We start from the raw sequence: 22,641 nt of genomic DNA on the forward strand, positions 1-22,641 counted from the left end.
CTCATCCATGCTTCCATAGCAGAGAGTGTTCTGGTCTTGCGCAGTATGAAAATATTGCAACTGCACATGCCAAGAATGCTACTGTCAAGGGAAAGCAATAGAGGAGGCTCGCAGTAGCCCATGACTGACTGAGTTGGCTAGATTTTGGAGGGGCACAACGGCTGAAGGGAGAAGAGCAGAATGATGGCTAGTGACCATGTCAACTACAGGGGGCTGGAAGAAGTCCCAGGTAAGTAAAACTGGCCACCTTAACGTCACTTTAAGTTCCCTTTAATATAGTTCCGAGCTCTGTATACACATTACACACATTAAGAAAACTGACAGCATAGGGGCCTCCCTCACAAGCCTCTTTAACCCATTTTTCTGTTTACCACCTCTAGTGCCCTAAATAACATGCCCAATAGAGGTGTAGCGAACGGTTCGCCGGCGAACGGTTCCAGGCGAACATTGGTGGTTCGCGTTCGCCTGTGCCAGGCGAACTTTCGATTCGCCCCGTAATGCACTATGAGGGTCAACTTTGACCCTCTGCATCACAGTCAGCAGGCACATTGTAGCCATTCAGGCTACAGTAAGCCCTGGAGCCCCACCCCCCCTTATATAAGGCAGCCTCCGGCGGCCATTACACTCACTCGTGTGCCTGCTAGTGAGAGGAAAGGGACAGCTGCTGCAGACTTGTTCTTCTAGGGACAGATTAGTTAGGTTCTTGGCTGCTTAGTTTGCTCCTTGGCTGATTGTTATTGCTTTATAGCACCCTAGCTTTTGTCAGAGCTCATCCTGTACTTTTTTTTTTTTTTTTACTGTGTGTCAAACTGACACTTTTGTTGCATGCACAGCCTTGCTAATTGATAGTGTGTGTGTGCCACTGCCAGCAGCCCAGCACATTCAGTGACTGACTGCCTGTGTGTGTGACAGGGAGCTGCACATTGTACTACCCAGTACTGCATATACCCCCAGTACCTGTTGTGTTTACTTAACCCACCTCATCACTGCACATAACTACCTGTAGTGTTGAGTGAACCCAGCTCACTGCATACACCTAATACCTGTTGTGTTTACTTAACCCACCTCATCACTGCACATAACTACCTGTAGTGTTGAGTGAACCCAGCTCACTGCATATACCTACTACCTGTTGTGTTGAGTGAACCCAGCTCACTGCATCCTACTACTACCTGTTGTGTTTACTTAACCCACCTCATCACTGCACATAACTACCTGTAGTGTTGAGTGAACCATGCTCACTGCATATACCTACTACCTGTTGTGTTGAGTGAACCCAGCTCACTGCATCCTAGTACCTTTACTGTTCAGTGAACCCAGCTCACTGCATATACCTAGCATCCCCCCGAGATGGTCAAAATGGACAAACCAGGTATAGGAAGAGGTAGAGGAAGACCCAGAGGAAGGCCACCAGGCACCGGCAGGTCTGTGCGAGGTGGTGTTGCTGTGATTTTGTGCGGACCTGCCCCAAAATACAGTGCTCAGAAGAAGGCACGTGCCATCACTTCCCAAAATCGTGAGGAGGTGATTGAGTATTTAACACAGAACACCTCATCTCCCGCAGCCACCAGCGCTACAACAAGCACCACATCCGCTGCATTTGACACTTCGCAGGAGTTATTTGGTGGTGGTGGTGGTGGTGAAATCACCGATTCACAGCCACTACTGCAACAACAAGAAGAAGGCGCAGGTACACCACCTCCTACGTCTGAGTTAGGTGGCAATAGTATGGACGTAACGTGTGTGGAGGGGGCTGATGAAACACCTGAAGTTGGTGCAGTTGAGGAGGTGTCTGAGGAAAGTGCAGCTGGCCAGGAGGATTATGATGACGATTATACGGATACCACATATGTTCCCGGTAGAGGAGATGACCAGGGGGACAGTTCAGAGGAGGAGTCAGAGAGGACTAGGAGGAGACAACTCCATGATAGAAGCAGAGGGAGCTCGTCCTCAGAAACAGCTGGGGCCTGGGGGCAGTGTCCGGCGCCATGTATCGCCAGCTATGGCCAGACAGCCAACATACCCTTCAACGTCAGCTGCTGATGCCACCGTAGCGCCATCACCCCAGGGGGGCTCAGCGGTTTGGAAATTTTTTAACGTGTGTGTCTCAGATCGGAGCAAAGCCATCTGTTGTCTCTGCCAGCAAAAATTGAGCCGTGGAAAGGCCAACTCTCACGTAGGGACAAGTGCCTTACGAAGGCACCTGGGGAAAAGGCACAAACAGCTATGGCAAGAACACCTGAGGAAAAGCAGCACCTCTCAAAAGACAAGCCGCGGAGAACAACCGCGGCAGCCGTCACAGGGTGCTTCTGCTGCTCCACGTTCCCATGGTATTGTTCGTGGCTGGGGGGAGGAAGAATGGCTACACTTAAACAATTTAAAAATACAACCATCTAAACTTTCAACCAATTTAAAAATACAACCATCTAAACTTTCAAACTATTTAAAAATACAACCATCTACATTTTCAAACAATTTACAAAAATGCCAACAAAACTTGCCCTCCGTAAAACATTCTTGGCAAATGCTTTCGACTTGGTTTGTCTTCCGCTGGCTCAAGGGTCCATCTGACCACAGATGCCTGGTCTGCAAAGCACGGTCAGGGCAGCTACAGCATGGGTCTCAGCAGGCTCCCACTTCGGGACGCAATCCAACCTTCATTCCCCGCGGTGACAATGGCAGACTTGCCCTCCATAACGGATTCCCGTTAAAGGATTTAAAGTTAATTCATTTCAAATACACAGCAGGGCCTCGAAAGTCCGCCTCCTGTATTGTTATTTTTGGTCACTACCTCGGGGCGGGCGTGCATGCCTGCCTGCTGCCCTCCTTGGATGTGTAGTGGTAGCCGTTTCTCAGGCTCCACACCGGATTCCATCCCTCATTCCCCGGCCATTACCCGGGGTCACAAATGGCAGACTTGCCCGCCTCCATATGATTCTCGTGAAAGGAATGTGGTGTCATCTTTGCCCGCCATAACTGGTTCTCGTTCAAGGATTTAAAGTACATTCATTTCAAATACACAGCAGGGCCTCGAAAGTCCGCCTCCTGTATTGTTATTTTTGGTCACTACCTCGGGGCGGGCGTGCATGCCTGCCCGCTGCCCTCCTTGGATGTGTAGTGGTAGCCGTTGCTCAGGCTCCACACCGGATTCAAACCCCTCATTCCCCGGCCATTACCCGGGGTCACAATGCCAGACTTGCCCGCCTCCATAGGATTCTCATTGTAGCGGTACTGAACAAGTACACAGCAAGTAGAAAATGTAATTTAAAAACAAAACGTAAGCTTTTTAACAATGCCATGGAAAGTTGAGAAGGAAGTCACACATTACATGACATCACTGAGTGAGGAAGAGCAATCTCGCCATGTTGCGCAGTAGTCCAGCATGGCCGTCACTACACAAAGAGCTGTTTGCGGTGCGTTACACAGTGAGTTTGGTGTGTCAGTGTGAAGCAGTACTCTAATTACACTCCCTGATTGATGTATACACATGCAAGATGTTTTAAAGCACGTTAGGCCTGCAATTTAGCATTCAATGTGATTTCTGACCTTAAAACGCTGCTTTGTGTCACATCCAGATTTTTCCCCGGGACTTTGGCATGTATCCCACTCCGCCATGCCCCCGCCCAGGTGTTAGACCCCTTGAAACATCTTTTCCATCACTTCTGTGGCCAGCATAATTTTTTCTATTTTTCAAAGTTCGCCTCCCCATTGAAGTCTATTGCGGTTCGCGAACTTTTCCGCGAACCGAACCTTCCGCGGGAGTTCGCGAACCGAAAATCGGAGGTTCGCGACATCTCTAATGCCCAATTCCCATATTCTGAACACATTTTTTGCCTATGTTACCAATTGTTCACACCCCATCAGGTTCACTTCCCTTACTTTGGGATTTATTTTTCTGTTGCTTTCATACTCCAAACAGGGGGTACTAGGTACCTGTTTTCTGCTTCCAGCACCTTCAACACTTCTAGTACTCCTTTACCATTTGCTACACTCTGAACTCCTCCTCACTCCGTGCAGTACACCCTCACCTTACACCTTTCCATGGCCATTTTTCGTACTTTGGACATCCCTTCCTGGCTTCCCTTTTTCGCACACTTTATACTTTTACATACCAGGTTTTGGACCGCATTGGTACAATTTCTCATATACCTAACACTCAGGTTTCTTTTCACTCAATTCCTCTTTCCCACACCCTGCACTGGTATGACCAAAACACATTTACATCTTTCCCCTTTCCACATTCTGAACATTTCCTGCACTTTGCTCCAGACTTTTGATTTCTTCTCACACTCTGAACAATTATTCATGTTTCGGACACCTTCCAACACTCAGAACATTAACTTTATCTTTGGTGCTACTAACACATTCCCTAGTGACAATAAAGGTACCTTTCTGAATTAGTTAAGATCTTGAACATTTTTTTCAAGATTTTCCCATGAGTGGAGGATTCCATTGGGCTTGTTAACCACTTCAGCCCGCAGGTGTTTTCACCTCCAGGACAGAAGCAATTTTCCCCTGTCAACACTCCTCCCATTCATTCGCCATTAACTTTATCACTAGACACTACTCATCACACGTAAATTATCTATATCTTTTTTTTTTTTTTTTTTTTCCCCAACACAAATTTAGCTTTTCATGGACAATGCTTGTTTTCAGTAATTACTTAAATTTCTATGCATTGTATAGGCAAATACAAAAAAAAAAAAATACACTATTTCTCCAATTCTATCCCCTATAGCTTTAAAATAAGCAATGCTACTATAAATAAAACCCACCCATTTTATTTGCCCGCTAGTCCCAGCTATCACAACATATAAATGATGTTCCTAGTGCAATATATGGCGTCAATATATTATGAAGAAATAAAGGTGTATTTTTTCTTTTCTTTTTTTGTGTGTGTGTCCCATCAATTGTAAGCCCTTATGTACTAAAATAAAAGTAATGTACACTCAGTAATAAAGCTGATTCCCTAAGGCAACTATTTATGGATTTTGTTTTACTGTTTTTTTGTTTTTTTCAATCTGTTTGCTTGGTAACTGGGGTTGGGGGCTTTGGAAAGGATTCATTATATTTTTTTTTTTTCAAAAAAGATCTGTGGTAAGTGTAATTACATTTTTAAACTTGCAGGCACTGCGATTGGTTCGGGGAAGCCTTGCTTCCCTTCCCCAACTGCCCACATGGAAATACTGCCGCTCAAAGCTTAATCAGTGGACGAGAAGGTTTAAAGTCTACTAGAGACAAAAACAAAGTTTTATATATACCTGGGGCTTCCTCCAGCCCCATGCGCACGGATCGCTCCCACGCCACCGTCCTCCACTGCCTACAGCTCCGGTACCCGGTCTCGTAACTTCCTCCACTCGCGGTCAGTCAGCGCAAGAGAAGTGTGCCTTCTACGTATCTCTGTGGCAGACAGTTTGATGACTTCTCCTCACACTTCCTTTCACAACGGGGTGATGGGGCGCAGTATTTTTACTTTTGCTGTATTTTATTTTTACTGCACCCCACTGCTGAGTAATGAAAGTCTATGGAGACCTATGACAGGCAAGGGAAGTATAAGGGAAGTAACAGCTGGACCAGCCAGCACACTTGAAATGCGGTTTGGTGGGAGTTTGTAGGTTCAACTGTGCCTATAGGCTCATGTGATGTAAATCTTGGCCTGTAACTGATAATAGAAAAAAAGCCAACTTAAATTAAAACTGTGCAATAATCAAAAGTGATAATAAAAATGATAAAAAGAAGCACTAGAAAAATACCGTAAGTAAATACCGGTAAATAATGTTAATACAATGAGGGAATTAATAAATAGTAGTATTTATGACCATACACGCAAAATTTGTTAGTATAATAAAAATAGAAAGTGATTATATACTTAAGAACTAACAACATTTTCTTAAAGCACCTGTGGACACCTGTTCACACACTAGATTCTTGGTCAGGTGGGCACCAAATGGCTACCTTGACTGAGTTCAGTCTAGCATGTGTTCGAGACTTAAAATGAACCCGAGGTAAAAGTGATATGGAGGTTGCCATATTTGTTTTTTTTTAACTACTTGCCAACCGCTCCACGCCACGATTGGCATGAACGGCCTTCTATGGGGCTAGCAGGAGAGCACAGGCAGGCTGCGTGCGCATCTCCTGCTTGGGAGGTGGAGCTCAGCTCCGCCTTCAGTCTCCCAGCGGCGATCGCCGTTTAGAGACTGTTAGATGGCAAAACCGCCATCTAATAGGGCAGTACAGCACTGCGATCTAAGGCAGCGCTGTACTGGGGACAGCCGTGTGACACAGAAGCGACCGGCGGTGATAGGCTGGCGGGGGGGAAGGGGGGAGGGGAGTTAAAAATATTAAAGAAACAGGTTTTTTTTATTTAAAAAATAATACAAATATTTGTAAAAAAATAAAATTAAACATTGGGGGAGCGATCAGACCCCACCAACAGAGAGCTCTGTTGGTGGGGAGAAAAGGTGGGGGAATCACTTGTGTGCTGAGTTGTGTGGCCCTGCAGCGAGCCCTTAAAGCTGCAGTGGCCTATTTAATTAAAAATGGCCTGGTTACTAGGGGGGTTTAACACTGCGGCCCTCAAAAGGTTAAACAATACCAATTTCCTGGCAGTCCTGTTAGACTGCAGTAGTGTCTAAAGTACACCAGAAATAAGCAGCTAATCTTGTCAGATCTGACAATATTGTCAAAAACACCTGATCTGTGCTTGTTCAGGGGCTATGGCTAAATGTATTAGAGGCAGAAGATCAGCAGGACAGCCAGGCAACTGGTATTGCTTAAAAGGAAACAAATATGGCAGTCTCCATATAACTCTCACCTCGGGTTCACTTTCAGAGGTATGCCCTGCAGATTGTTTGCTCTAGCTCTAGCTTTAAAAATGAGGAGCTGATTAGCCATTACTTTAGGGGGTGATAATCACGGTGTTACTGCTTGCATTTTGTCAGGCCGCATTCCACTGGCTCTGAATTTTTACTCCGTTGCCTGCCCTGCACATGAAAAGTACAGTTTGTTGATTTCAATAGAAGTTCTTTCGATTCATGAGCGGGAATGAAAAATCCTGCGTAATATTTTGGGACATTGCGTCCGAATTCCCCATTAAGGTGCATTTTCATGACTTCAGGATTTGGGCGCAAATCATAGCTGCACGAGAACCGCATCCGCCTCTCACACAGACATGGCATTCCAGTGACTTGAGTCTGCTAGGGAGCATGTTAGTCCACACTACCAGGTAGGAAGAGGGTCTTGGCTATATTGTGCTATAGAGGTGTTCCCTTCAGCTTGTTTCTGTTGTTAATATGTATGTAGTACTGCCTTCCAGTAAACTACCACACATTTTCCTTTTTAGGACATGGTCACTTACTACTTGAACCTTACCTATGCCAATAAAGAGTCACCCAGGTGGGAGAAGGAATACCGCCTGACAGAAGCATTCCAGGTGGCGGATGGCTCTCCACAGTCTATGCATAAAATACTGCAGAAAATATCTACTGAGCCTTGCTTTCTCCAGAAGTACTACGAGTATAACTCTGTCAGCTATGATCTGGGAACCTGCGAGAATTCCTGTAGAACTGATCATGTATGTGCTATCCGGGAAGTGGACTTTACCAAATATGCTACATGTGTAAAGAGTGGAAGCTCGGTTTCTAAACCTGTGTATCAAATCATTGTGGTTTTGGCTACAATGCTTATTTCTGTCTTCAGCTGTATGTAATCTTATTCAATGTTTTAAATGGTAGCATTCTAAAATGGAAATATAATATAAACTAAATGCAGTTTATCAAAATATGTATGTACGTTTCTTTTTTATTTAATTTATTTAGAATTGGTAACATTTCATTAGTCTTTAAACATCCATGGGATTCCTCTTTTTCATTTTGCGATATTGAGTAATCTTAAAAATATAAAAGTACTGCTTTCCTTAATAGGTGCGTGCGTGCGTGTGTGTGTGTGATCTAGCCGGCAGAGGCGAGAGAGGCTCCAGCCTCAGGGCGCAGTGTAGGAGGGGGCGCACAACTCAGCTATCGTTCCCTTATTGTGTTTGAAGCAGAGAGAAATAAGAAAAGGGATACATGGCAGTGACTGTAAGCCAGATAACTAGAAATTAAGGTACTGGGGGCCCTGCCCCTGAGGCGAATCTTAGTCTAATAGCATTCAGTGTGTGATAGCCGGGGTGGGAAGGATGGAGGGGCGCACTTTGGTGTCTCAGCCTTGGGTGCTGGAGGACCTTGTCCCGGCTCTGCTAGCCGGATGTCTAAGGCCACATACACACATCAGACCATAGTCTTTTGAAAATGAAAGATCACAGACCAATCTTACCACCCTTCATGTAGTATGAGAGCCATACTCTACACAGTCTTTTCTATGGAGCTGAACTCCACATCAGAAAAAAACCTTTGCAAGATGCTGCACACAAACATGCTGTGCAGACACAAAAGATCAGTGTCACGGACGGTTGCGGGGCCGCAGGCGCGTCCTGTAACCGCCCGTGAAAAAAAGCGATCGCACTCGATTCTCTGCGTCGATTGCGCTTCAAATCGATAGAATCTGGATTTATTGTGTAGGAGGTCTGCAGTCCTTTCTTAGCAGAGGAATAGCATCACCTTAACTGCAGGATGGCTCTTTTGATATGCTAATGAGCCTGGGCCCAGAGAGTCCCTGGCTTCAAGCTGTGCTGATGGCCCATCCATCAGGTATAAGGTGACAAACACCATGACAGAACCAATTTAGAGTGAGGAAACTCAGACACTCCGACTCCTTTTCCCAGCAGGGAGCCGACATGTGGCTTGCTGCTGCCAACTTCAAAGAACCTTTGCCTGGGAATGACCTGGTATAAATCCCAGGGGTCTCTCATATTCCATAAATTGCTATATGTATCATATTTTCTGTGTTGCCAGGCTGGCAGACCCTCCAAACTAACAGAGCAGGTAGGGCCCTGCCTGGCGTTGGTTCTGAGAACATTTCAGAACCTTCTGAGGTAAAGACTGCCCGTTAGGCAGTCCAACAGTGCCCTAATGGTACCACAGGGGTCCCACCCCTCATGTTTGGTATCAGACTGCTGGGTACATCGAGGCAGATCTGAAAATATTAGTAAATCTGCCCTGACCTGTACGGTTCTGTGAGATAGAGCCCATATATGGGTAGATATGATTTCTAGCCCCAGTACAAGAGGAGGGCTCATCTCATCTTTGAAGGAGGTGTATAGCTCCCCGCCCTCACTCCCTCCTACTGAAGCAGGGGCATAAGAATGGCTGAGGACCCAAACTCAGGGTCCTCCACACTGAACCATCTTGCACTCATCAGATGCCAGCTTGAGGATATGCTGGTATCCACCTGGTCTGAACTCTGAACTCTGGACTTTGAAACCAAGGACTTTATGATTCTTCCCACAATAAGGACATCTTTCCAGGAACTAAGTATTTTTCTCCCTTCTTTTATTTTTCATACTGGCTATTACTGTTTTCATAATTGTTGATTTTCATAATTGTCTGTATATATTAATTATTTATATTGCGTGAATAAACGACTTTCTCCAAGTCATTCACTTTCCGCTACCCTGCTTATCAGCACACACAGAACTGATCCCGGGTCTCTGAAGATACGCTACTGTTTGTTTGTTGTTGGCTAGACAGAATATCGTGTGTTTAACCGTTTTATTCGCAGGATTAGTCAGTCAGTTAGTGGGCCCCACGGTCCCATAGTAACCGCGGTGGTGGCAGTTTACTCTGAACCAGTGGGTGACGTTGTAATCACCCGTGTCTCACAGGCTCCCTTCTGAGCTGTCTGCGGCTAATTCTTAACGGTTCCTGCGCATTGACTGCGACCAGAGTTCGCACGATCTGTGCGCTGGCATCGTTTAGAAGGCTAAGTGCGGTCAGCCACAAGGGCGCCTGTGACAGTGGTAGGCAGCGGTTGGGACCTGTGTTGTGCTGAAAGTATCTGCGATAGCGCTAGCGCTATCGAGAAACGAACTAATTCGTTGGTGTAGCTGGAAGGCAATATATTTTTTATATATACAGAGAGACTGTGTAGCCAGTACCCCTCCCCAAAAGTTTTATTTTATTTGGCGTGGAAATGTCCGGGAACTACAAGAAAATGTGCCTGGCGGACCTGCAAAATCTTTGCCAAGAGAGAGGCATTGATGTCGGCCGCAAGAAACAAGGGGACCTGGTAACGGCATTGTTTCAATGGGATACCCAGCAACTGCAGGAGCTGGATGTGTCTGCTGAGGTAGACGCTGACCCATCTGACTCAAGGCAAGGGGAACCAGAGACTGAGACTCCTGACCGTACAGAGGTTGTGCATCCTGAGGGCCCTGCATCAACAGTTACGCAGGAGAATGTCAGTGTGGACCCCAACCCCAAAGTTTCTGAAAATACTCGCCCGGAACTGGCCAGTACTGGACTGTCCAGGGGTGCTGACCCGGTAATGCAGCAGGCATTACAAAAGCTGATGGAGACTGACCTGGACAAGTACATGCAGTACATGGAAGCCCGCGAGGAGCGGGAACGCCAATCTGCAGAACGCCACGCGGAGAGGGATGCCGCTGAGCGAGAACGGGAGCGCCAACGACAGCATGAGCTAAACATGGCAAAAGTGCAACAGGCCAGCCGGAGTTCACCGCCCAGCCTCCCTGCTGAAGGAGCTGCAGCACCCGTAAGTGCAAAATTTAAATTTGCTAATATCGAGAAAGACACAGACATTGACTTGTTTTTGCGATCTTTCGAAAAAGCATGCCGTCAGTATCGTCTGTCCCAAGACCAGTGGGCCAGACATCTGACACCTTTGCTGCGCTACAAAGCGCTTGATGCTTTCGCAGAATTGCCTGCGGAAAAGGATAATGATTATGATGCTATAAAAGACGCTATCATTACTAAGTACCAGCTGACGCCAGAAGCCTATCGGAAAAAGTTCAGGGCCTGGCAGAAAAAGTCTTCTGATTCGTACCGAGATGTGGCCAGCAGCTTGCTCACCACACTACGGCAGTGGACTCTAGGCCTCACCAAAGGGTCTTATGGCGTCCTGGAGGACTTGATAGTCCTGGAACAATTTCTGAACATTTGCCCTGCTGATGTACGACAATTTGTGCTAGAACGCAAGCCGGCTTCAGCAACTGTCGCTGCAGACCTTGCTGAGACTTTTGCAACTACCCGGGTGGCTGATACCCGCAGGACTGTCCCATCCAGCTGGAGGGGAGGTCAGCCCAATACCTCGGCAGACTCTCCTGCCCCTGTGAGCCGTCCGCCACAGAGGCCACCCAGCGCAGCTGCTGCACCCAGGCCTGCAGCGCCTGGAGAGGTCACCTGTCACTACTGCCGCCAGCCCGGACACATGAAATTCGACTGTCCGGAGCGGAGACAGACACCACCAGCACCTGGATCATCTGCATCACCTGCACCTCACCCACAGCAGAGGCAGCCCGCCAGCGAACCACAGCCTGGATCATCCGATTTTGTCCTGTTTGCCCGCGGAAAGGAAATCCGCGACCGAACCGACCAGCAGCAACTTGTTAGAGTGAACGGCAAAGTTGTCACCGGATTTCGAGACACCGGAGCTGACATCACGTTAGTTCACTCACATCTTGTGCCAAAGGAGAGCATCAGCTCCAGCCGATCCCTTGCCCTTACTGGAGTAGAGGGCACCCTTTTCCACATAGCCCACGCCAGAGTGAAGCTGGATTGGGGAGTGGGAGGGGTCCACGAAAGGGTTGTTGGGGTTATGAAGGATCTCCCAGTCCCTGTGTTGCTAGGGACTGATTTGGGCAAGCTTGTGTCCTACTATGAACCTGCCACGACCGCCTTGTCGCTCACGGAAGGAGACGGACTCTCCACCCACCACCAGGTACTTTATACACTTGGGGGAGCACCAGGGGGAGGTGGGTTAAATGTGCCCAGTTCAAGGGTACCCGGTTCAATAGTGCCTGCTTCAAAGGCACCTGAGTTTGATGTACAGACTGTCTGTTGTGATGATGCTGTAACTGTACCTGAGTTTACTGTACAAACTGTCTGTGATGAAAATGTTCCTGTTACTGTTATAAATGCTTGTGACAATGATGTAGGTAATGCCAATATGTGCCATTCTGACAGTGTACCTGTGCTAGCCATACCGCGCAGCTGCACTGCTCGGAACCCGAGCTCAGAACAGGTGGAGGGGGTTCCGGCCTCCTCCCCCTCCTCTGACCGCAGGGATGAGACCTTTCAGCCGCTGGCCTCGTGTGACATGAGCCAGTTGGCTGAAACTGACAGCGCCGTATTCTCAGCCGCACTACAAAGTGACCCAAACCTGGAGGTGCTCCGGCAGCAAGCCGCTGAGCCCCTCGCAGACGGGGCCGCTTTCAAGGTGTACTGGGAAGGTGGGAGACTGTACAGTGAGTCTGTACAGCCCCCTACCGGTAGATCACACGCGAATACCAAATGGCTTGTGGTCCCGAGTGCGTTCAGGGGACATGTGCTGAAATCCGCACATGGTAATCCTCTGACAGGGCACTCGGGTGTCCGCAAGACACTTGCCGGTATTCGGAAACAGTATTATTGGCCCCGGATGAACAGGGATGTAGCGAACTACTGCAGGGCATGTGCCGTCTGTCAGGAGCTGGGAAGGTCCAGGGATTCCCGCGGGGTTCCCTTGGGTCCACAGCCACTTGGCAGGGGAACCCTGCGTGGGCTGGCTGTTGACCTAACCAACCCACTGCCCGTTGTCAGCAGTCCCGGCAGACACCACGTCCGACTGCAGTGGCGCAAACGCCCTGTCCAGAACGGTCCATGTCGGGTCAACCCTGAGGGTAGCAGACCGCGCCCGGTCCAGGGAAACCGAGCCACAGGCTCCAATAGGTTTTCCCGCCGCACCGGCAACCCGAGACCCGTCAGCCAGGTTGGCCGACACGCAGCGGGCAGCCGACCCCAGAACGCCAACGGGGAACTAGATCAGATCTCGCAGGTTAGCGGCAACGACACACATCTTGCTGATGAATGTCTATCTGCCTTCTCCCCAGGGAGGGCTGTCACGGACGGTTGCGGGGCCGCAGGCGCGTCCTGTAACCGCCCGTGAAGAAAAGCGATCGCACTCGATTCTCTGCGTCGATTGCGCTTCAAATCGATAGAATCTGGATTTATTGTGTAGGAGGTCTGCAGTCCTTTCTTAGCAGAGGAATAGCATCACCTTAACTGCAGGATGGCTCTTTTGATATGCTAATGAGCCTGGGCCCAGAGAGTCCCTGGCTTCAAGCTGTGCTGATGGCCCATCCATCAGGTATAAGGTGACAAACACCATGACAGAACCAATTTAGAGTGAGGAAACTCAGACACTCCGACTCCTTTTCCCAGCAGGGAGCCGACATGTGGCTTGCTGCTGCCAACTTCAAAGAACCTTTGCCTGGGAATGACCTGGTATAAATCCCAGGGGTCTCTCATATTCCATAAATTGCTATATGTATCATATTTTCTGTGTTGCCAGGCTGGCAGACCCTCCAAACTAACAGAGCAGGTAGGGCCCTGCCTGGCGTTGGTTCTGAGAACATTTCAGAACCTTCTGAGGTAAAGACTGCCCGTTAGGCAGTCCAACAGTGCCCTAATGGTACCACAGGGGTCCCACCCCTCATGTTTGGTATCAGACTGCTGGGTACATCGAGGCAGATCTGAAAATATTAGTAAATCTGCCCTGACCTGTACGGTTCTGTGAGATAGAGCCCATATATGGGTAGATATGATTTCTAGCCCCAGTACAAGAGGAGGGCTCATCTCATCTTTGAAGGAGGTGTATAGCTCCCCGCCCTCACTCCCTCCTACTGAAGCAGGGGCATAAGAATGGCTGAGGACCCAAACTCAGGGTCCTCCACACTGAACCATCTTGCACTCATCAGATGCCAGCTTGAGGATATGCTGGTATCCACCTGGTCTGAACTCTGAACTCTGGACTTTGAAACCAAGGACTTTATGATTCTTCCCACAATAAGGACATCTTTCCAGGAACTAAGTATTTTTCTCCCTTCTTTTATTTTTCATACTGGCTATTACTGTTTTCATAATTGTTGATTTTCATAATTGTCTGTATATATTAATTATTTATATTGCGTGAATAAACGACTTTCTCCAAGTCATTCACTTTCCGCTACCCTGCTTATCAGCACACACAGAACTGATCCCGGGTCTCTGAAGATACGCTACTGTTTGTTTGTTGTTGGCTAGACAGAATATCGTGTGTTTAACCGTTTTATTCGCAGGATTAGTCAGTCAGTTAGTGGGCCCCACGGTCCCATAGTAACCGCGGTGGTGGCAGTTTACTCTGAACCAGTGGGTGACGTTGTAATCACCCGTGTCTCACAGGCTCCCTTCTGAGCTGTCTGCGGCTAATTCTTAACGGTTCCTGCGCATTGACTGCGACCAGAGTTCGCACGATCTGTGCGCTGGCATCGTTTAGAAGGCTAAGTGCGGTCAGCCACAAGGGCGCCTGTGACAATCAGTATCTGCAAAAGATCTGTTCCTGCCAAAAATCCATTCCTGCAAATTGCAATGATAGTCTATGATATCTGCAAATCATCATACACACATGATTTAACTGACATTCATCTGCAGATCAGATCCACCAGGATGGATTTTCAGATCTGCAGATGATTGCTTGATCTGCAGATAAATGTCAGTTAAATCATGCGTGTATGATGATCTGCAGATCTCATAGACTATTATTGCAATTTGCAGGAACGGATTTTTGGCAGGAACAGATCTTTTGCAGATACTGATCTTTTGTGTCTGTACAGCATCTGTGTGTGCAGCATCTTGCAAAGATTTTTTTCTGATGTGGAGTTCAGCTCCATAGAAAAGACTGTGTAGAGTATGGCTCTCATACTACATGAAGGGTGGTAAGATTGGTCTGTGATCTTTCATTTTCCAAAGACTATAGTCTGATGTGTGTATGCACCTTAAGGATGAAGCCTCTAAGTTCTGAGCTGTCTTAAGGCTCATACACACATCAGACTATAGTCTTTGGAAAATGAAAGATCACAGACCAATGTTACCACCCTTCATGTAGTATGAGAGCCACACTCCACACAGTCTTTTCTATGGAGCTGAACTCCACATCAGAAAAAATCTTTGCAAGATGCTGCACACACAGATGCTGTGCAGACACAAAAGATCAGTATCTGCAAAAGATCTGTTCCTGCCAAAAATCCATTCCTGCAAATTGCATTCATAGTCTATGAGATCTGCAGATCATCATACACACATGATTTAACTGACATTCATCTGCAGATCAGACAATCATCTGCAGATCTGAAAATCCATCCTGGTGGATCTGATCTTCAGATGAATGTCTGTTAAACAAGGTGTGTATGATGATCTGCAGATCTCATAGACTATGAATGCATTTTGCAGGAACGGATCTTTTGCAGGAACAGATCTTTTGAATATACTGATCTTTTTAATGTCTACAGCATCTTTGTGTGCAGCATCTTGCAAAGATTTCTGTCTGATGTGGAGTTCAGCTCCATAGAATAGACTGTGTAGGTATGGCTCTCATACTACATGGAAGGGGGTAAAATTGGTCTGTGATCTTTCATTTTGAAAAGACTATGGTCTGATGTGTGTATGTGGCCTTAGAAAAAAGAAAGCACTGATTGTATGTATCACAAAAACTTTCAATAAAAACATAGTAAAAAAAAAAAAAAAAAAAAAGAAAGCACAGAAGGCACCAATCATAAGTTTCAGCTGTAAAAGCTTAGTGACATTTTAACCACTTCTCCTCTGTCTCTGCCTGTCCTCTCTCTACTGGCTGCTATAATATCACATGCCACAACAGGCATGACAGATTGGAGCTTTCCTGTTGCTCAGCAGGCCTGCAGCTTTAAAGAGAGTCTGAAGCCTTATAAAATTGCTCTTTTTATATCATCTTCTGCACTATCACCATAGCTAAATCAGCGCATCCCAGCGGCAGAACGCTGTATTTAATGGGTTAAAGGGACTCAGAGATGAGTCTTCCTTCTTTTTATTACTTGGGGTTTCCTCCAGCCCCATAAGCATGGCTGTGTTCCTCGCCGTCCTCCTGCGATGTCCCGTTCAGCCGCGGTTAGCCCCGGCAAGCGGCTCAGTGATGTCAGAGGCGGACCTCCTGCGCATGCGCGGACCTTCTGTGCAAGCGCAGAAGGCCCCTGCTGACGTCACTCAGTCAGACTGAGCCCGACTTAGGCCCATATGCAATTAACTTTTTCTCCTGAATTATCTCCTAGGAGATAATTTTCATATTCTCTTTAAAATAACTGTAAAGCATGTTACAATGGAAAGAGTACCTAAAATTTGGTGAACAAGTACTTCACTTTATTTTGAGTATTTTCCTGCTTGCTGATTTGAAAAAGCATTTTATGACAAAGTGTAAAACGTATCAAGTAGGAGAAAACTCAGGAGAAAAAATTGAATTGCATATGGGCCTTAGTTGCATACTGAGAGTTGACGGTGGCTGAACGGGTGATCGCAGGAGGACGGCGAGGGACACAGACATGCTTATGGGGCTGGAGGAAGCCCCGGGTAAGTAAAAAAAAAAAAAAAAAAAAAGGAAGAAGACTTATCTCTGAGTTTCTTTAATTGCTTATCTCAATGTGGGTCACAGTCAGCCTCCTTCCTGAACTTGGCTGTGTGACTCAGTGGCATAGCTAAGGCGGTATGGGCCATAGTGCAAGTTTTGCACTTATCTGGCATTCACAATGGCTGCTTGATGTTCTGTCACTTTTGGTCTCTGCACCGGAGGTTCTAGGGTTGTTATATTTTATGCATCTTGCAGTTATTAGCAGCATCATGCTTATTGTTTGGACTTGGCCTATAGGTTACTGTAAACTCTTTCTTGGGTTCCATGGCATTCTGGTTCTTCTATCACTATTTTTTTTACATTATTGTTTGCTATTTTTTTTACATTGTTTGCTTTTTTTGTTTTATTTGTAAGGCATCATTGCCTTTGTGATCAATGTATTCAATGATACAATACTTTAGCAATTCTGAAATGGTGAAATTGGATTTTTGAGCTCTTATTAAATATTGGCTCTACAAGGTTGGCTTACTGGAATACCACTTTGGATCTTGCTGAATCACAAACGCGCTGCATGCTGTATTTTTTGTGCAGTTATGTTTGTTGCATTCAGTATAATTGAGCTGGAGTTTGCTAGCACAGGAAAAATCTCAGAAGATTTTATTTCCTTTTCAATTGATCCAGGTAAAAATATTTTTTTTCTTTCCTCTGTTCATCAATTCTTTTTATGACCACTAGATGTCGATAAAACATCACCAATTTCCATAGGCAGGGTCGCTATCAATACCAAATATGCAATATAGTCTTTTCATAACTTTTAAAGTCCTAGGTCATCTTTGCAGATTATTGATTGTAAAGATGAATAGGGGTCTATGCTATTACTCACACAATGTTAATATTTGATGCAGTTGTTCCACAGAAATTCCATTTGAAAAAGTCAATAAGAGAATCCACACATCTGTGCACAAAGAGCTTGCTCTATGCTCACAGAAATAGACTGGAGGGTGCCCCCTCCTAACTCCTTCCTGATTACCTCCAGTGGGTGATGATTGGATAAAGCTACATACTCACCTTGTGACCCAGGAGGATGAATCCAGCGACGTCTTCCAGCCAGCGGGTATGCCTGATGTCATGCGACGGACGCAAATGAGACTTCAATCGATCGTGGTACTTTGCACGGGGGTCATTGTGATCTTAAAGATCTGATGCACCGTGGCGGTCATTATCGCTAAATGACGTTTGCATGATTGCCTGCCTGTAACCAGGCCACGAGATCATGGAAACGACCGTTTGCGGCTCAAAAAATTATTGTCTGGAAAATCGTCTGAAAAACTCGTGAGGTGGGTACGGGCCTTAAAGCAGTAGGATCAGCCATACTATTCCAGGGAAAAAAAACCACATATATCAGTAGATAAATACTTGATCTTCTTACATAGCATACCGTATATACCCGCAAGCAAGCCGACCCGCATATAAGCCAACCCCCCCCCCCCCCCCCAACTTTTACCTGTAAAACCAGGAAAAAATTATTGACCCTCATATATAAGCCGGAGGTAGGAAATGCTGTCCGTGTGATTTTCCCCAACAGTGTGTCCCGGTATAGCTAGTATAGTGCCCAGTATGGGTAGGTAGTGCCTCAGTATAGCTAGTAAAGTGCCCAGTATGGGTAGGTAGTGCCCCAGCATAGCTAGTATAGTGCCCAGTATGGGTAGGTAATGCCCCAGTATAGCTAGTATAGTGCCCAGTATGGGTAGGTAGTGCCCCAGTATAGCTAGTAACGTGCCCCAGTATAGCTAGTATGGTGCCCAGTATAGCTAGTATAGTGCCCTAGTATAGTGCCCAGTATAGCTAGTAACGTGCCCAGTATATCTAGTATAGTGCCCAGTATAGCTAGTATAGTGCCCAGTATAGCTAGTATAGTGCCCCAGTATAGCTAGTATAGTGCCCAGCGTAGGTAGTATAGTGAACCCCCCGCGGCCGCCGCTGCTATTACCTTAGCTCGGCGCCGCTTCTATTCCCCTGTCCTGCTCGTATAATCCACAGCGCGCGGCTTCCTGTAGCGCCGTTACTATGGGAAGCACTCTCTCCCTCTACGGCTCTCTCATGACAGCAGCCGCCGTGGGGCGCGCTGCTGTGGATTATACGAGCAGGACAGGGGAATAGAAGCGGCACCGAGCTAAGGTAATAGCAGCGGGGGAAGCGGAGGGGGGGGGGTTCATTTTTTGACACACTCGCAAGCAAGCCGACCCCCCCCAACTTTTGACCCACTTTTTGGGGGTCAAAAATTTGGCTTGCTTGCGAGGTATATACGGTATGTATTGTACTGTCCACGTTTTGATTTCAGTGAATGTTATATCGTAAATGACGAGAATTCTGTTCCTGGTAGGGGCCAACTCGTGATGTCATTTCTGCCCTTTACTTTTTTTCTTGTCTCCTCCAGTCGCTGAGTCACCTCAGCCTTGCTTGTAAACACAAGTGATTAGGGGATCAGGTTTCAGATAAGCTGCAGGCAGGGAAATAAAGGGAAGAGGAGGAATATATTATAGATAAAAAGAACCCCCAGCATGCAATTCTTTGGCACCGACTACTAAAGAGCCAGAGCTCCTAAGGTATATGATAACTCCAAATCATAACAGCAGAAAATGTTTTGAATGCAGGATTAGCATCTTTATCACGTAATACACTCAGACCAGTTGCTGTTGAAATTTGATTTTTATGGTGACGATACCGCTTTAAGGGGGGATTTTACACTGACTGCTATTCAGTTCAGCTAAGCAGTAGCTGATATTAGTACAGGGAGTAAGCATAACAAACCCAGACAGGGATAGTAAAAATTAAGGGACTTACTATACGTATTATCCTTTCCACCCATTTTGGCAATCTACTGTTAAAATTCACTGCACCTACTACTATACACCCTGTGTATTGGCATCAATGGTTCTGCACTTACCACCATACAGCCCCATATAATGCATAGCTCCCAACTGTCCCTCTTTTGGAGGGAAAGTCCCTCTATGGGAGCCCTGTCCCTCTTTCTTCCTCATTTGTCCCTCTTTCTGGACTTTGTCCCTCTTTCCATGTAAATATATATATATATATATATATATATATATATATATATATATATATATATATAATATTTCTGTACTAAAAAATTTGTTTGATTAACCATCCTTTAAATTGATATATTACTATTTTTAAAATGTTAATCTGAAGTAAAATGAACCAGGATAGATAGGACCAGTGTGGTTTGAATTATAAAACAACATATTTTTCTTATGAAATCTTTATAATATGCGTGACTAGGGGTGTGATGAGAGTGTGATCAGGGCAGGGGTGTGGCTTAAGTGTCCCTCTTTTTGATCTCAAAAAGTTGGGAGGTATAATAATAGCATCTGGGGTTCAGCATCCTAGAGGATACCACGTGCAGGGTATCTACAAAATGTATCCAACTCAGCAACAAGGGGGTGACGGGCACCAGCTGCCACTTCTGGAATGTCAGGGAGCAGGAGAAGCTGTACTCCCTCTGGAAATCCTACAGCCGCTGTACAGACGGGATCTGTAGACTAGCTTTAGACTCGGTTCCTGTAAATATGCTCATCTCTTTACCTCTTGAGCTCTCTAACTCCTCCAGCCCTTTAAAGCGCTTTCTACAGCCAGGTGCAATGGACACCCTTCCTTCAATACCCCCTAATTTGGGAACGGGGCCCCACAGGGGCAAACGCAGGATTTTTAAGGGGGGGGGGTTCCTGAAAGGTCCAGAAGCACGTATGTCCCGAGTGCTTCCGAATACAGGTGGCTCCATACTGCCCATGCACAAAAGTGCGCTGGCGTATTACGGAACTGCCTATCTTTGGAAGTACTTAAGGACACTAGTGTTTCTGAGGGCTTCTGGTAGCAGCAAATGTGAACGGGTACAGCGCTGGAACAACTCCCCAAGAGAGGAACAGGAGATAGACTTAGTTTGGACAATTCAGTGGAATATGCTACATAGTTTCACATAGCGCAAGCGATACCCATATGATGCAGGGATATATGCATCTGCGGAAGATGTCGGCGCTACATAAATACTAAATAATAATATTTTGCCTCACCAGGATTGCACTTTTATTTAGCTTTCCTGTAAGACAAGAACACACAGTCAGCTCTAGGGGAAGAGGGAAACAAAGGTGAATGAGGGAGGACTGGTGCACACCAAGAGTGCTTCTGAGCGTTTTTCAAATCAACAGTGATTTGAAAAGCGCTTGGCTAATGTTACCCTATGTGGGTGTTCCCACAGCAGCGTTGTGATTTGTTCAAAATCGCAGGTATACTGCATGTAGCATGTTTTTGAGCAATTCATTCAAAAATCGCTCTGAAAATCACTTCACAAAATCACACTCACAAATTGCTAGCGATTGCTATTGTCATTTTGGCGTTGCACTAGCCCAGAGAGAGGAGTGGAGAAATTGAGAATAGCCTGAGATGGAGCAGAGAACTTATCTGTATTGAAGTCCCACATCACACAGGCTACTTGCCTGTAATCGGACTCCTGTCCCTGTCAGTCTCTCACACAAGTCAGAAAGAAGCCCTCCTGGAGTCTAGGGACTGTCAAAAACTTTTCAGCTCGTTATCCACACCTTATCCACACATGCAGTCATTATAACAATGGGGAGAGACCAGACAGATGTTTGCCCACGGACCCTGAGTCAAGGCAAGCTCTGCATCATGCTGTGCATATTTACCAGCTTGCCTGCACTCTAATTTCATCATGTCTGACACTTCTGTGCTGTGGAGAGTCCAGGACTCCATAATCAACATTCTCTCACTGCAGGCTGCATCTTGTGAGGGTTGTGAGGGAAGCTCCGCTGCCTCTCTCATTCTATTAGCTGGAGGGAGGCACCAGAAGTAAGAAGGGAGGGAGAATGAGGCTGTTTATATTATGCAGGCTCTCCTGGCTGAATACACAGCTCAGTGCAGGGGGGAGGTTCCAGACACCCGGAATAGCCCCCTGAGTTCGCCAGTGCCCCACTTACATTTACTTGGAACCTGGTCCAAATGAAAGCAAAGGCTTTCCAATAATATTTCAATATTGCAAGGGTAGTAAATAGCATTTGCTGCTAGCTCTTTTATCGCCTTGTCTTATGTCTCCACCCCAAGGCCTGATTTATAGTTTTGCTGCCACTAGGCCAACTCTCTTGTTGCTCCCCTTTCATGTTCAGCAATGCCCCTCCCATTCCATGTGCACCCCCCATGTGTAAATACATGTACAGTCTCTTTCATATGCAGCTTTCCTGGGCAGCTTCCGTGTGGTACTCCCCAGATACAGTCTCACTTTCATATGCAGCTGCTGCTCATGTCCAGCCACCTCCTTGAGCAGCCACGGCAGAAGGCCTGGGCCTTTGTGGTTTTTCCAGAAATACAGCCTGCTTCACCCTACTAACCTCTAAACTGCAAGCTCGCAACAGCAGGGTTCTCCCTCTAGTGTTTTCAAGTTTCTGTGATACTTATGTCTATTATTATTGATTTATAAAGTGGCAACATATTCTATGGTGCTGTACACAGAAAGAAACAAACGGTCTATAAAACATGTACATGTATTGCTGAATGTTTTTAAACCACACATGAATTACGTATGTATTTTGTACTTGTGTTGCTAGTTATTCTGCTTGTACCGCTGATGTAGCTATGGATGGTTCTCGCTATTGTTTGTCTTGTACTCTTGCAGCATCAGGTAAGATGTAGGGACTAAAAAAAAAAATTCATATATTAAAATAGTGATTTATGGTATCCCTGAAAATGTCTAAGAAAACATGTGCAAATGGTGTGAGTTAGGGAGCTGAAGGATTGCACATTTTCTGATGGGACTGTAGGTAATACTGCCTGTACTCCACTTCAATAAACAAACCTAAATTAAATAAAGGACACTGGACACTTCAAGCTGGCATTTAAGGCCGTGGCCAACTTTATTCATATTTAATCAAACTTTAATAAATAAGTAATTGGGGTCTAATAAAAAACCAACTTTATTAAACATACAAGTATAACTTAGTATAACACAGGTGCATATCCGACTACCACAGCCCGGATATGTTTAGTCATAACAAACAACTCAAGACCCCATTACAACTGACCATGCCTCCAGGCATGTCATAAAAT

The 22,641-nt window shown here is 46.1% G+C and overlaps 1 protein-coding gene across 1 annotated transcript in view; it reads left to right on the forward strand.

The window, feature by feature from the left end:
- SMPDL3B (sphingomyelin phosphodiesterase acid like 3B) overlaps nucleotides 1–7,780 on the forward strand; it is a 45,178-nt gene extending 37,398 nt beyond the window's left edge. Inside the window, exon 8 of the mRNA XM_068265461.1 lies at nucleotides 7,343–7,780. Coding sequence (XP_068121562.1) covers nucleotides 7,343–7,708 — 366 coding nt within the window. The 3' untranslated portion in view covers nucleotides 7,709–7,780. The remainder of the gene's footprint in view (nucleotides 1–7,342) is intronic.
- The last annotated feature ends 14,861 nt before the right edge of the window (nucleotides 7,781–22,641 follow it).

This window comes from Hyperolius riggenbachi, chromosome 2 (genome assembly GCF_040937935.1).
Source record: "Hyperolius riggenbachi isolate aHypRig1 chromosome 2, aHypRig1.pri, whole genome shotgun sequence".
Lineage (NCBI taxonomy): Eukaryota > Metazoa > Chordata > Amphibia > Anura > Hyperoliidae > Hyperolius > Hyperolius riggenbachi.